The 14,899-nt window shown below is 41.4% G+C and overlaps 1 protein-coding gene across 1 annotated transcript in view; it reads left to right on the top strand.

The window, feature by feature from the left end:
* SLC7A10 (solute carrier family 7 member 10) overlaps nucleotides 1–14,366 on the top strand; it is a 73,454-nt gene extending 59,088 nt beyond the window's left edge. Inside the window, exons 4-11 of the mRNA XM_024219388.3 lie at nucleotides 741–866; nucleotides 2,303–2,456; nucleotides 4,887–5,010; nucleotides 5,106–5,209; nucleotides 6,380–6,476; nucleotides 11,102–11,251; nucleotides 11,697–11,874; nucleotides 13,523–14,366. Coding sequence (XP_024075156.1) covers nucleotides 741–866; nucleotides 2,303–2,456; nucleotides 4,887–5,010; nucleotides 5,106–5,209; nucleotides 6,380–6,476; nucleotides 11,102–11,251; nucleotides 11,697–11,874; nucleotides 13,523–13,653 — 1,064 coding nt within the window. The 3' untranslated portion in view covers nucleotides 13,654–14,366. The remainder of the gene's footprint in view (nucleotides 1–740; nucleotides 867–2,302; nucleotides 2,457–4,886; nucleotides 5,011–5,105; nucleotides 5,210–6,379; nucleotides 6,477–11,101; nucleotides 11,252–11,696; nucleotides 11,875–13,522) is intronic.
* Nucleotides 14,367–14,899: the final 533 nt, after the last annotated feature.

Below are 14,899 nucleotides of genomic sequence, written 5' to 3'. Positions count from 1 at the left end.
ATTCTTAATTAATTACTAAGGTCCCAGAGGGGAGCAAATCAGAATGAAAAGGGATGGAGAGACTCACCACTTCCCCTCAGTCCTGGTCTACATTACAGCATTAGGTCAATGCAAGGCAGCTTACATCGACCTAACTACATAAGTGTCTACACTAACATTTCGCTCCTGCTGTCATAACTTGCCCACTACACTGATTTAATAACTCCACCATCACGGGAAGCATAGAGTCAATGTCAATGCAGTTATGTCAACACAGTGTCAGTGTAGCTACTACATTGCTAACATCGATTGTTGCTGGCTTTCAGAAGCCATCCCACAATGGCCCACACTAACAGTTCAATCAGTGATCCTGATGAGGACGCACACTGCTAACTCAAGGAGCAAAGTGTAGATACACACAAGTAATGTAATTACTGCGGCAACTGTACGCCGACATAAATTAGGTTGACTTAATTTTGTAGTGTAGACATGCCCTCAGTTCACATAAGTCCCTCCCCACAATTAGGACTTCCTAAGTATTGATGGGGCATCCAGGATAGAGCTCTGGCAAACTTCCTTCTGAAACAGGCAGTTTTCTAGGGTGGAGTTAATCCTGCTCGTCAGACCCATCCAAACCCAAGCTAGATTTCCATCTGGTCTGCTGATAGGAAACTAGCAGTCTATGTTTCTCAGCATTTGTTAATGAATATTCTGAAATATACAAAATTTTGTTCCACTGAATTCGGTTTTCTGCTCTCTAGTACTCCTGACTTGGGTGAACAGCTCCAGCGTTCGATGGGCAACTCGCATCCAGGATATATTTACAGCAGGAAAACTGTTAGCCTTGGCCCTTATCATTACTATGGGCTTCATACAGATCTTTAAAGGTACTCACTGAGAAAGCCTAAACATCGGTACTGTACTATTGGTGAAATTAAATTATCTTTGGAAAGCCTATTGCGCCCATCCCATTGTTTTCTAGTTCTTAGCAGGCCGGGGAAGAGTTCTGAGGGCTTATTTCATTTCCCCTGTTGACAGAGTTCTCTGCTACAATTAGCAAGCATTTGGATTTGAAAGAAACTGGACAAGGAGGTAGCTGGTGAAGTTACTTGATCTGTGGGAGGGCAAGTTTCAAGCAAAGCCTAGCAAAGACACCACTGTGTAAGATGGACATAAATATGTGACTAAACTGAAAATAATTAATGTTAATTGCTGTTAATTGAAGCTACAGGATTCCTTCCAAGTATGGGTGCAATCACAAAGGAAGTATTCTTCAGAACATAGCATGATAAGTAATTATCAAACAGGCAACATAGTACACAAATAAGATGTAGCATCCTTCTCTCTCAAAGAAAACTGTTGTTTTCAGTAAAGTAAAGTAAAGCACTAAACTGAAATATTGAGAAATATCTCACTGGGTAGATTTATAGTGTAATTTTTTCAATGACATGTTCCTCAAATTTTAAATTGCTTTCGATGAACTCTGTATAAAGGCCCCAAATCAACAAGCAACGTAAGCAGTTGCCTAACTTTAAGTATACGAGTAGTTCCAGTTCCCCTGGAAGCAATGGGACTACTCACGTACTTAAAATTAGACAAGTTCTTGTGTATCTTACTGATTCAGCCCCATAATGAAAAGTACAGGACCCAAGGGATGATGATGTTTTCAGCATGTGTGAAATGGGTCATGTAGAGAGGACAGAAATACAATATTTACAACTAACCAGGAAGAGAGGTTAAAAAATTGTGCATAATTAGGCGAGGGCACCACATTCCAGGTTAAAAATAAAAAAGCCCTACAGCTTGAAAAATTCCACCTGCCCTGCAGGGTTTTTTTCTGAGTAGAGTGAATGTTATTGAAGAACCCTGGGTTCCTGTAGAGGAGACATTCACTCCATTCAGAAGAGATGAGAGTTTAGGGCATCAGATACCAATGCTGAGCTGGTATAAATTGTCATAGTTCCATTGACGTCAATGGGGATCACACAGGTTTTGTGGCAGCTCTGTACTGTACTATTGGTGAAATTAAATTCTCTTTGGAAAGCCTATTGCACCCATCCCATTATCAATACAGCTGGGACAATTTACACCATCAAGGCTGTGCCCTGGGACAGTTTTGTATGAGAATCTAAAGGAAGCACTGGTAGTTTGATGTTCATGTTTCCCAGTTCTCAGGGTGCAAACCAGTGAAGCACAGTCTAAGATTAGTAAACATAATATAAAATGGAATGGGCACAATTCTAGGAAGTTTACAACTTCCACCAATCAGCATCATAATATTTTATACTTCTGACTTAACTTCTTGCTTTTGTTCTGTCTATAGGAAACTATGAAGAACTGACACCAAGCAATGCATTCAATTTTTGGATGTCTCCATCTGTGGGACAGTTAGCATTAGCTTTTCTTCAAGGGTCATTTGCATTCAGTGGGTGGAACTTCTTGAATTATGTAACAGAAGAATTAGTTGATCCCCGCAGGCAAGTATTTATTTCCATATGACCCAGATACTTTTGAGGTAAAGAGAAGTGGGGTCAGTCTGTTGGTACCATGCACAGCTTGTTCTGCAGCAGGACTACATCACTAAATGTCTATACGTATCTAAAGTAAAGGTAATTAAGGTTATCACCTGCTTTTTTAGATCCCATATGGGGCAAGTTAAATGAAGGTGCTGAAATTAAGAATGTCTTTGGCCCATCAAGTTAGACATAGCTCTCACCAAACGAAGATATCATATAGGTGTAACGGTGACATTATGGCACTATTGAACTGTCTATTGCTAACATATTAATCTATATTAACGGGACTAAACATAATATAGCTACCTATTGCTTATATGTTAATGGCACTAAACATAACTAGTTATTGTTTATATATTAATCTATACCATTGATGGGATGCCTCACAAAATTACATTATATTTTATGTGTGTGTGTATTTTATATCTATATAATACCAAAACATATTGTCTGTGGTCTTGGTTCTTCAGACAACATTTCCCCCAAAGGGAACACATAAAGAAGAGATTAAAATGTCTTTTTACAGAAGAGGCAGAATTTTCCCTTCCCCCTCCCCTCACCCCACTCCATTTATGAAACACTTCTGAACCTGCCTTCTTCTGTGGTATGTGCAGTGTGGTTGCTGGCTGTTGGCTGTAGGAATAAAGTTCTCTAAGGCTAGGTCTACACTACGGGAGGGGGATGACCTAAGATACGCAACTTCAGCTACGTGAATAGCGTAGCTGAAGTTGCGTATTTTAGGTCGACTTACCTGGCTGTGAGGACGGCGGTGAGTCGACCGCTGCCGCGCCGCCGTCAACTCCGCTTCCGCCTCTTGCCGTGGTGGATTTCCGGAGTCGACGGCAGAGCTGCCGGGGATCGATTTTATCGCGTCTTCACTAGACGCGATAAGTCGATCCCCAATAGATCGATTGCTACCCGCCAATCCGGCGGGTAGTGAAGACGTGCCCTCAGGGTGATTGACATCAGGTTTGGTGCTGATAGTCCAGGCTTTGAAATGAGTTATCCCCCATCATGTTTGAAAAGCCAGGGGGAGAGTGATTTCCACCAAGAAGCAGCAAAAGCTCAAAGGTTTCAGAATTTCTCAGATGAAAAAATGGAATGATGAATTCACATGACACTTCTTGGGTCTTCAATTGGTTCTGGATGTTCAGCACACATACCTCACCCCCAATTAAGCAAGGTATAATTTCAGGATTACACATTCTGGATGGAAACAAATTACAGCCTCAATCCTGCAAAAACTTATCTGCATACTTTAACTTTACCTATGTAAGTAGTGAGATGTTCATGTACATAAAGTTATGCATATTTATAAATCTTTAAAGAATTTCAGGGGGAAAGGAGGCAGGTATGGTGCTCTCTCAAGCAACTGTAAACATTTTCACAAACATCCAGAATTTTCTGAGCAAAAAAGAAACAGGGGAAAGAGTTAATGTAGTGATTGCCAGCAGAAATTGGATACTGCTATCAAATGCACAAGTTTAAGAACAAAAATAATTCAGTTTGTGTTTTGTAGCATCTTTAGCTACAGGGAAAAAAAACAGTTTGGCACATAGTTGAACCTGATGGGTTATCAATAGAGTGTTAGAGATGCCAATTCCAGCTCTCTGAAAGTTTTGCAACAGAATTTTATCAATTCTACAGTTTTTGAGGGAGAAATATAAAATAAAAAGCTATTTTCATTAGGGAAAAGAAATAAAACCCAACCTCATGTCTATACCAAAACCTTGCAAAACTACACTGGTGAAAACTATTTATTAATCTTTTTTGCTAATCTGACAAAGCCAAAAATCAGAGCTATAGTGAACACATTCGCCTGAGTGGAGCGTACACACTAAACAGCTCTCAGGGTCTATAGCATGCTTCTGTCACTTGGCAAAGTTCCTCAGTGAATAAATGAGAGAAAAAGGCATCATTTTTATCAAAGAGAGCCTCGTGTAAACTAAATTAAACTTAGAGGAACATTATTAGTCCTGTTAGTTATCACAGTAATAGCTTACACAACATAGAAAACTTATAGGAATTCTTTATGAAGAAGAAGCTTTCTGGTATCTCCATCTCAGCCATGTTGTAAATTCTGTTTGATGGTCTTCAGCTCTGTGGCGATATCCTGTGTTATATGGATTTATAATCTACACATACATGAAGCCCTGTAATGGTTTTAGTATTCTCAGAACTGCAATATGTCAAGCTACTGAGAGAAGTACAGTTTGGGGTGGGGGGAGGAAGGAGTGGAGTTTCTCTTGTTTTGTTCTATGTAGCGATAGGGCAGTAAAGCACAAAACTAGATATAAACTCCCATGAGGGGGAGGGACAAGGGGGTGGGGTGGTATGGTCCAGTTATATGTGAATGTAATTTCTTATCAAACCTCCTAATTCTTCAATTAGGAACCTACCTCGTGCCATATTCATATCCATCCCATTGGTGACATTTGTGTATACATTCACCAATATTGCATATTTCACTGCCATGTCACCTCAAGAGCTCTTGTCCTCCAATGCTGTGGCAGTAGTAAGTAAACCATTCCATGGATGTCTAAAATATACTTTAATTTCAGTTCTGTGCTGTGCAGTATATTTCAGTTTCTCTGCCTTCTGTTGCTTTAGACATTTGGTGAAAAGTTACTGGGCTATTTTTCCTGGGTTATGCCAGTCTCAGTGGCCTTATCTACATTTGGAGGAATAAATGGATACCTTTTTACCTCATCAAGGTTAGCTGGAGTGCAATTTTATGAACATTGTCTAATTTGGGGAGGGGATGTTTTAATGTAATTTGCTGCAACAATGCTAGCTAGACATTTTATGTGTTACAGAACGATCTCAGTGTTGGGCACATTAGATGCATTAAATTATGAATTGTTCCATTTCAGTCAGCAGATATCATACTGAATAGCAGGATCTCCTGCAAAAGAGCCCTTATGATCTACTGGAATGTCTGCAGGTGTGATGGAATGATTTGTACTAAGAATAAAACATTGGCTACATATTTAGACAATGTAATTTTACAATAAAGTTTCAGTAGCTATAAGCTAAACTATGCTTAGCTCAAAACGTAGATTGAAGAAAAGAGGGTTATAGGGCCAAATTCCATTCTCAGCGACATGGACATAAATCCAAAGTAAACATTCATTTGAAGGGAAGTTTACACTGGTGTAATTGGAACCAGAATCTTGCCCATAGTCTATTACATTTTTTAATTTAATAGAAATATGAGTTCTGTAAAAAAAATAAAATACAAACATCTGTCAGGAAAGCAATAACAATACAGCTCTTTAGTGCTTTAGCCAAGTCACATACCTTCGTGCTCTCAAAATGTGGTGAGACCTGACAAACCAGAGGACATTTAAAAACATACAACAATTCATAACAATTTATGTATTTAAAAAAATAAAACCTTGAGAGATACTGGGCCTGATCCAAAGCCCATTAGTCACTGGAAAGACTGTTGATTTAGGCTCTATTGTAGATATTTATATGGCTCCCATCACCGGAGAATCTGAGAGCCCACGGTTTTTAATGTATTTATCCTCAAAACATCCCTGTGAGGTAGGGCAGTTCTATTAGCCCTATACTTACAGATGGAGTACTGAGCCAATTGAGACTAAGGCCCAGATCCTCCTCAAAGGTACGTAGTTTCCAAACTTCCAAATACCTTTGAGGATCTGAGCCTAAGTGATTTGCCCAAGGCGCACAGGAAGTGTGTGGTAGAACAGGAAATTGAACCCCGTCTCCAAAGTATCAGACTAGCACCCTAACCACTAGAACATCCTTCCACTCCAAGACTCCCATAGGCTTTGAATCAGGCCAATTAAGGCTGATGAAACAATACAGCTAAATGTTGGAATAACTTGTATACTGAATGTTCCTATTCTGCTTCCCAGGTTATGTTTTTCTGGAGCTCGTGAAGGTCACTTGCCCAGCTTGCTTGCTATGATTCACGTTAAACACTGCACCCCAATCCCTGCCCTTCTAGTGTGTGTAAGTTTTACTTTTTCTGTCACAATGTCTCATCTGCTTAAACAGGAGTGCAATTTAGAAAAATCTTTGTTTGCAAACTGAAATGCTTCGTTTAAGAAATTGTGAGCCCTTTTACCGATTCTGTTAGCTCAGTGCAAACGTGGAGACAATCTCCCCGCAGTCAATGCTAATTCCACTCCACAGGGCTAGTTTAGAGCTTGCTGCCAAGCTAATAGCCATAGTGGGCCCAAGGTACAGGGCTAAATGCTACTCGTTGTTCAGTAAAACTAGATGCTTTGTGCAGTGATACCTTGAACTTCTGGAGAATCAGGATGTCTTCCCTTTACTTTGGCCCTGTAAAGAAAGTGAGTGGAGAAGATCAGCGTAACAGATCCAAAAGAAGAATATCCCAGCTGAACACATTGGGTAAAATAAGGAGGACACACAATTACATTAAAAAGCTACACACTTTAAAATGTAGACAGGAAGGATTTTGATTCGTTTCTTGGTTCGTTTTTTTACACAATGTAAACTTATCTTATAGCAGTGAGTTCCACAAGTTGTTACTCAGATTGAGTTGTTAGCAAGATGGTGGGGTTGAGCCCAGCATTTGGTCTTAAAAATGTGCCTCATCATCTTGAAGGAAAAAGAGGGAGAATTATTACACACCCCCAACTCTCTTTTACTCCACGACACATCATGGGGATCAAGGCCACTTCCTTCCAGAGTTTAGCAGGGGTCTAAAAGGTTGTAGTAAGATTAAAATGTGCTGTTATATTTTATTTTACATTCCTCATGCTTCAATAACTGTTAGCATGAAAATTCCCTCACAGGCACATTGGCTGAAATCTTGGCCCCACTGCAGTTAGTGAGAGGCTTTTGCATTGCAGTGGTAGTCAACTGACTTCAGCACAGCTCGGATATGCACCCATAGGTGATGTAATTCTCAGTGTGTGGCTAGCTATAGCAATAGTGCTATCACCGCCCAGCACTATATTTTTCTCAGTAACCGTTCTGCATAGTTTATGTTTATATAAAATCATGATTTAGCCAAAAGGTGGCAGTGCCCTGGCATCTTTCCTGCCCATACACACCCACATAACTCAATGTCTGGAATCTTTTCTGGTTGAGCTGCACTACACAATCTGTGTGGTGTGTAAAAAAAACAAGATCCAGCTCCAGTATGGACTCCCATTGGGCAGCCGAGCTGTGGTGATGCATATGAAGCAAAGTCCCTTTGTCCATAAAAATACATCAGCTCAAATAATGTGCTGAGTGTCAGTGACTATCACTCTGTGAACTAGCCAGAGCGTAAGCAAGCTCCCTGTGCAGAGCAGAACTGGCAAATCAAACAAATGCCAGCTACCCAGTTTGGAGAGAACATTCCCTTTAAATTACTGTGCAAATTACAGAACCGACACTGCATATGAATGAATCATTCAGCGGTAGGGGTTTATTTTACATCTCGGGATGTACCAAGTGTTGCTCTGAAATATTAATTTCTATATAAATAGTAATAAAAATAATATACTGTACACAGTTACAATAGCAAATTATGTCAGACTTTAGGCAAACCTAATTAATGCATCAGGATTTTTTAAATGAATCACAGCCTGTGCATTAAGGTAGACCTAGTTAAGGTCTCAGAAGATGACCATGTTTTTGCTGTTCCTTTCCAAAATCAGGTGTTTAAACAAGGTGGCCATTAATGCAAAGTGAATGGGGTTCAAACCATTTAAAAGTGTATTTTATTGGGGTGCACAGCTCAATAGATTCAGATCGTGGAAGCTCCTTCACCTGAGGTTTTCAAAAGGAGGCTGGATAGCCATCTGTCTTGGATGGTTTAGACACAGCAAATCCTGCACCTTGGCAGAGGATTAGACTAGATGACCCTTGCGGTCACTTCTATGGTTCAATGATTCTGGATGCTATCACGTTAGGGTGACCATATTTCCCAGAGGCTGGGACTGGCGTCGCTGCTGGCTCAAGCCCTGCCTCCCCCGCTGTGTGGGGTTGGCATTGCTGTTCATGTTTGCTCTTGCCAGCTGATCAAGTTGGCAAGAGCAAATGGGACAAAATGCCCACTTTTGCCAAAAAAGTCGGGACGGCTGGGACAGGGCTTAAAAAGGGACTGTCCCGGCCAAAACAGGATGTACGGTCACCCTATGTCACATGTTTTGAAACTTTTCCCAAGCATTATGCATGGCACTGTTGTCCACCAGGATAGTTATCAGAGGAAACAGTATGGCATGCAAGCAACACTCTCCACTCAAAAAACTCAAGAAAGTATTTGAAGGGAAAATGGGGGCCAACCAATTTGGCAACAGGGTCATTTGATCAGGAATATGTTGGAGACAAATCCCTATATAGTGAACACAAGATCTGATTGCCTTAGTGTCACCTACACCTGAGATCCCATCAGTCTAAGGGGCTTTGCCACAAACCAGCTATGTGATCAAAAGATGTTTGAAAAACCTAAGTTTAGTGAGGCATAATTACCTAAGTTGGGTCCCATTCTGCAATCTTCTGAGCATCCTTAACTCCTGGCTAATGTCAGTGGGAAGTGAGGCACTCAAGACCTCTCAGGCAGGGCCGGCTCCAGACACCAGCTTACCAAGCAGGTGCTTGGGGCGGTCACTTCGGAGAGGGGCGGCACGTCCAGCTGTTCGGCGGCAATTCGGCGGACGGTCCCTCACTCCTGCTCGGAGCGAAGGACCTCCCGCCGAATTGCCGCCGCAGATCGCAAGCGCGGCTTCTTTTTTTTTGTTTTGTTTTGTTTGGCTGCTTGGGGCGGCCAAAACCCTGGAGCCGGCCCTGCTCTCAGGATCAGGCCCATAAACAGTAAGCCAGCTCTATTAACATTAATAGTGTTATTCACAAACAAAGCAAGTTCAAATGAGCAAGCTGATGCATGGAAATTTCCACCTGCCAGTTTCTAAGCAGTAGTAATGCAAAAAAGATTAATGAAGTAGGTCATTTTCAGCGTGTCCCACTGGCTGAGAAAAAAGAAAAGCTAAAGCTTTTATTCTTTATACTATATACAGGTCACTTAGAACAAAGTAATGTACTAGCCACAGAATGTTTGTCTACAAGAAATCCATCCTTTCCCATAACAGACAACTTTAATTTTGCCAGAAGTCCTGTCATAGAGTTTAGCAGCTTTTAAAAACACACATAACAGAAATTGGTGGAGTGAAGCCATTAAAAGCATGGACAGTAAGTGCTCTGTTCTCCAGTGTAGTTACACCTGCAGCACTTAGGATCAATCCTCTGCCCTCTGACGTCCATGATTAAAAACTCCATTGATTTCATTAGGAAGCTAGAACAAGCTGCAATTCAGGGGGGAAATGTTGGTGATTAAAGTTACTGAGTTACAGAAAGCTTCTGCCTGGGAATAAAGCTTACACCAGTTTAGATCCTATAGCATTCTCCAGTTCAAAATCAGTCAGCTTCATTGGTCTTACTGTTCATTAGCACCCTCTTCCCCTTGTGTGCAACCTGATCGTATACATTATGAAGCGTAAACACTGGAAATATGCTGACTGCATTGGGGGGGAGGGGGTTCATGTGATCAGGCCTTTTCTCAAGAGTGTTCATTTTTAACACAGTACATAGTTAATATTGGTGCTGACCATTCTTCAGCTATGGCGCATTGCAGATGTTCTACTGCTTTCTGAACAGAGTATCACAAATTCTGCCTTAAGCCAAGGTTGTTGTGAAAAGCCTTAATATCTGGGTTGTGCTGGGAGTTCAGCCAACACTGTGATCAGGAGAGGACAAGGAATGGAAAACCCCTCAACCACATAGCAGCACCAGGGATGCTACAGGTGCCATCATGGTTGATGAGCTACACTCCCTGTATCGCTACCCTGAAACTTCTTGCGTGCTAGTCCGGAAGGCCCCGTGGATGAGGTTCACAGTGCACAGGTTGCAGACTCATCTTGCCCCATGTCCCCCACCCCCAATGCAGCAGACCATCACCAGCGTTTCAATTCAGGACGCTGCACAGCCACCGAGATGGTGAGTTAAGCCCGGCATTTGGCCTTAAAAATGTGCATAGTCATTTTGTAGGAAAAATGGGGAGAATTACACACACCCTGGCTATCACGCACATTACCTCTTTGGGTATCCAGGCCACTTCCTTCCACATCTGGTGTGTCCTCTAGTCATTGTTTGACCTGGGTCATCAAATTTACCCAATGCCAATATGAACAGTAACGTTTTCAAAGACAACGTCTTAATTGGCACTCGCAGTTCTGCACATGCAAAGGCTGGTTTGAGGCCCCTTTGAATATTGGGCTTCAAGTACTTGTCAGAGCTATTCATGTTATTAGTGAGGAGAGCTCTGCAAGTATGCACAGGCGTTATTGAATGACCACGATTAGCAGCAGCATTTCAGGGAACATTCTCCATGCATTTTTATAACTAGATCTATAGGAACCTGACTTCAACATAAAATAAATCCAGAATCTCCATTCAATCCTGGGTTTTTGTGGCACACTTTTTATGTAGTAAACAGACTCATAGGAGGCAGTAGCTACACCCAGCATGGGATGTAAATAAAAGGAACTTAATTGCTTGTTGTTGTTTTTAAGCAAGCTTTTCTGGTGATGACTCAAATAAGAATGTGCTTCTCTCTTGTTTAGTGTTTGACCACTATTATCATCATGCTTGTTGGAGACACGTACACATTAATTAATTACGTATCGTTTATTAACTACCTCTGCTATGGAGTGACAATCATAGGCCTGATTGTGTTGCGCTGGAAGAAACCCAAAATCTTCAGACCTATCAAGGTAAAAATATTTAAGTCAAATTTCTTAGTCCTATGGTCTTCCTATTAACAAGCTAAAGAATGTGTCAACCACAGCAAATCCCTCAAATCCCTTATCAAACCTTGAAGTACTGTTTATTATTATTTCTGTTGTTTATTATGGTAGTGCCTAGAGGCCCTGTGGTGGGAGGTACTATACAAACACATAGCAAGAGATACGTCTCTGCCAAGTAGTAGTTATAGTCTAAAGAGACAAGGCAGACAAAGGATGGGAGAGGAAATAGAGACACAGCTAAGTGAAGGCTAAGCTCACACAGCTGCGTTTTGTCAGAGGTAGAAGTAGAAGCCAGGTCTTGTGACTCCCAGTCCATTGCTCGATCCACTAGCCCTCACTGCCTCTCCCCTGTATACCTTGCAGAATGCTGTTACATTTCTGTACAATTCTCTTCTCTTCCCTCCCCTCTTAGGTGAATCTCCTTGTTCCAGTCACTTACCTGCTATTTTGGGCATTTCTACTGATCTTCAGTTTCTATTCTGAGCCAGTTGTCTGTGGAATTGGACTAATTATCATATTAACTGGAGTGCCCGTGTTTTTTCTCGGAGTGTACTGGAGAAATAAACCAAAGTGTGTAAATAGGCTAGCTGGTAAGAACACATTATAGTTCATTAATTCAGCCTCACTGTTTGTTCATGAACATGTAGGAATTTGTTTCAACCTCTCAGGTCTACATTTCTACCAATCCACAAAGGGTCCCAGTGACTGTGTGGCATTCACCAAAACTACCATTAAATTATGCAGCTCTGCAGAGCTCTTTGGACAGGATTTTGCTGATCAAAGTGTTTAGATTTTACCCCAATTATTTACTTCTTGACCACATGAAAGAGAACTTAATGCCAATACACAATATAAAGCTAGAAGCAGGAAAACGTGATGCATATGGCACAAGACATCATCAGATTTATAACTGAGCATAGGACAACTGCCTATTGATAAAGATACCCCTGCCAATTTTTAGACTCTAAACCTGTACACAGAAGAAACTAGGTTTCTCTCAAAGTACAGACATTTCAGTGCTTAATTTTTGAATAAGACATAAGGATGCTAAGGTCAGGCTGTGAAATGCAAACAGAGAAACAGATAAAAATCAACAGACTAGAGAGAGCAAAAAAAAAGGAGAGAGAGAGAGAGAGGTGAAGAGGTGTAGCTAGCATGTGATGGTCAGTAAAATACAGAAGAGCACTACTAGTTTACCTGTTCTTTTCTGCAAAGAAGCTGACATCCCATGTGCAAAAGTGCTCTCATTAATACACCACTTTCTAGAATTTAGCAAAGGTTTCAGTGGCTTTTACATTGGGGAAATATTCAAAAAGTAACCTTATTGAAATGATTATTTCATAATGGTATCCAGATAGGGATAGCCTGGGTTTACTGCCAGGTCCCAGAGATGTAAGCTGAGTCAGTCTGACATACTCCATTCAGCTGGATTATGAGTATTCAGCTGTGGGAAGAGGCAGGAAATGTCAAATTTTATTTTTATGATGCTGCAACTTGTTCATTTAGGTTACTGTAGTTCTCCCTTTGCATGTTTTCTGCCCCTCTTTGACATTGCACATTCCTCCATTCATCCAGCTTGCTTATTTGGCCTGTTCAGCAAAGCACTTATTCAGGAGTGTACCTTTAAGCTTGCAAGTAAGTCTCATTGAGCTCAAGTGCTAAATAAATAATAAACCAACACTTAAGTGCTTTGGCAAATCAGACGTTAGCTCTATCCCACTCCCACCCTACTTTTGTGCCAATTTTGAATGTGTTCATTCCCCCAGCACATTACTGATATACATCCAATGTACGTCCAGAATTCCCACATGCATAAGACGGGAAAGTCAGGATCTACCACTCCCATGAAAATAAATTACACACCAGTCATACATCTTAGCTAGAACAAGGTCTTTGAGGTTTTTTGTTTTGTTTTTTTTTTAAATTTGCTTTAAGGCTAGGATGTCCAAAGGAGTGTAGAAAGGTTAGGAACCTTCCACCCTATGAAAGTCAGTGGGAATTGTGTGTGCCTAACTCCCTTAGGGTCCTTTGACTCTCAAGACTCAATGCTTTAGGAAAAAAATCAATTCATCATTTTAACTGGAAAAGAGCAATAATATGGTATGATGGGGTAAGCCTCACCGTACTTGGACTTGCATAAACAGCAGAGCTTTGAATGTATATGTGCTCACATAGGAGATTGCTTGAGAGGACTCAAATAATCGTCACATTAACAAAGTGAGTTTGTGTTTTTCATAGAAGCCATGACATACTGGGGACAGAAGTTGTGTTTCGTCGTCCACCCTCAGGAGGGAGCTCCAGAAGAGGATGATCTGCCTTTCACTCATTCTCAGCTACCAGGAAGTGAAAAGTCCTTGAAGAAACAGTGAAAAGTCCTTGAAGAAATAATGAAGCAATAATGAGACAGAAGTAGTTTTTTGTTTACATGTTGATTTTTGCAAAAAGTTTTTCTTGAAAAAAAAAAATGTTTTTAGAAATTGGATACAGAAGCCCATGAAATGAGCTACACTTTTACAACAGGCCTTAGTGCTTAGCTTTTCCTAAAAAAAATAAAATAAGGAGCTGGTTATTTATTTCTGACAGTGTATTTCAGTCAGCAAGGAAGTTTAGTGCAGGTACAGTAAGCTAAGTTCTTCATCACCGATTCCAGCAGCCTTAAGGATTAATCTGGAAATTTCAAGATTGGGGCCTCCTCCAATAGTGAAAATAAAATGGGAAAAGTTAATGGAATAGGGGAAGCTTATGGTCCTACTCATGCTCCCACTGGAGTCAGTGACAAAACTCTAATTGATTTCACTGGCACAGGATCAGACCCCACATGACCCATGTAGTTTTCAAATTACAATCTAAAAAACTCAATTGTGCGAACACTTCTGCACGTGAATAACTTTACCCGAGAGCAAAGTTACACGTAAGCCTATGTATTCGCAAGTTTGGGTATTAAAATTGTGACTGTTGTTAGTGTGAACAGTAAGGGTATGTCTACACATCAAAGAAAAACCCACTGCTGCGGTTCGTGGGGCTCGGCTCGGGCTTGTGGGGCTGTTTCATTGCTGTGTACAGGGCCGGCTCCACGGTTTTGGCCGCCCCAAGCAGCCACACAAAAAAAAAAAAGCCGCGATCGCAATCTGCGGCGGCAATTCAGCGGGAGGTCCTTCGCTCCAAGCGGGAGTGAGGGACCGTCTGCCGAATTGCTGCCGAATAGCTGGACCTGCCGCCCCTCTCCGGAGTGGCCGCCCCAAGCACCTGCTTGGTAACCTGGTGCCTGGAGCCGGCCCTGGCTGTGTAGACTTCCAGGCTCAGGCTGAAGCCTGGACTCTGACACCATACATGTGGGAAGGTCCCAAAGCTCAGGCTCCAGCCCAAGCCCAGAAATCTACACAACAATGAAACAACACCGCAGCCTGAGCCCTGCGGGACTGAGTCAGCTGGCATGGGCCAGCCGCAGGTTTTTCTTTGCTGTGTAGACATACCCTAAGAGCTTATCCAGGGTATTTATATACAATACATTAGAGCTGAATGTGTAACTTCTACACTGTATTTGATCATTTTTATCATCGTTCAATTATGTAAAGAAACCATGGAAATTGTGATATGATCTAAAGTAACTTCAGT

Source organism: Terrapene carolina, unplaced genomic scaffold (assembly GCF_002925995.2).
Source record: "Terrapene carolina triunguis isolate 2854851 unplaced genomic scaffold, T_m_triunguis-2.0 Scaffold130, whole genome shotgun sequence".
Lineage (NCBI taxonomy): Eukaryota > Metazoa > Chordata > Testudines > Emydidae > Terrapene > Terrapene triunguis.
This window is presented reverse-complemented; position numbering and strand designations above follow the sequence as displayed.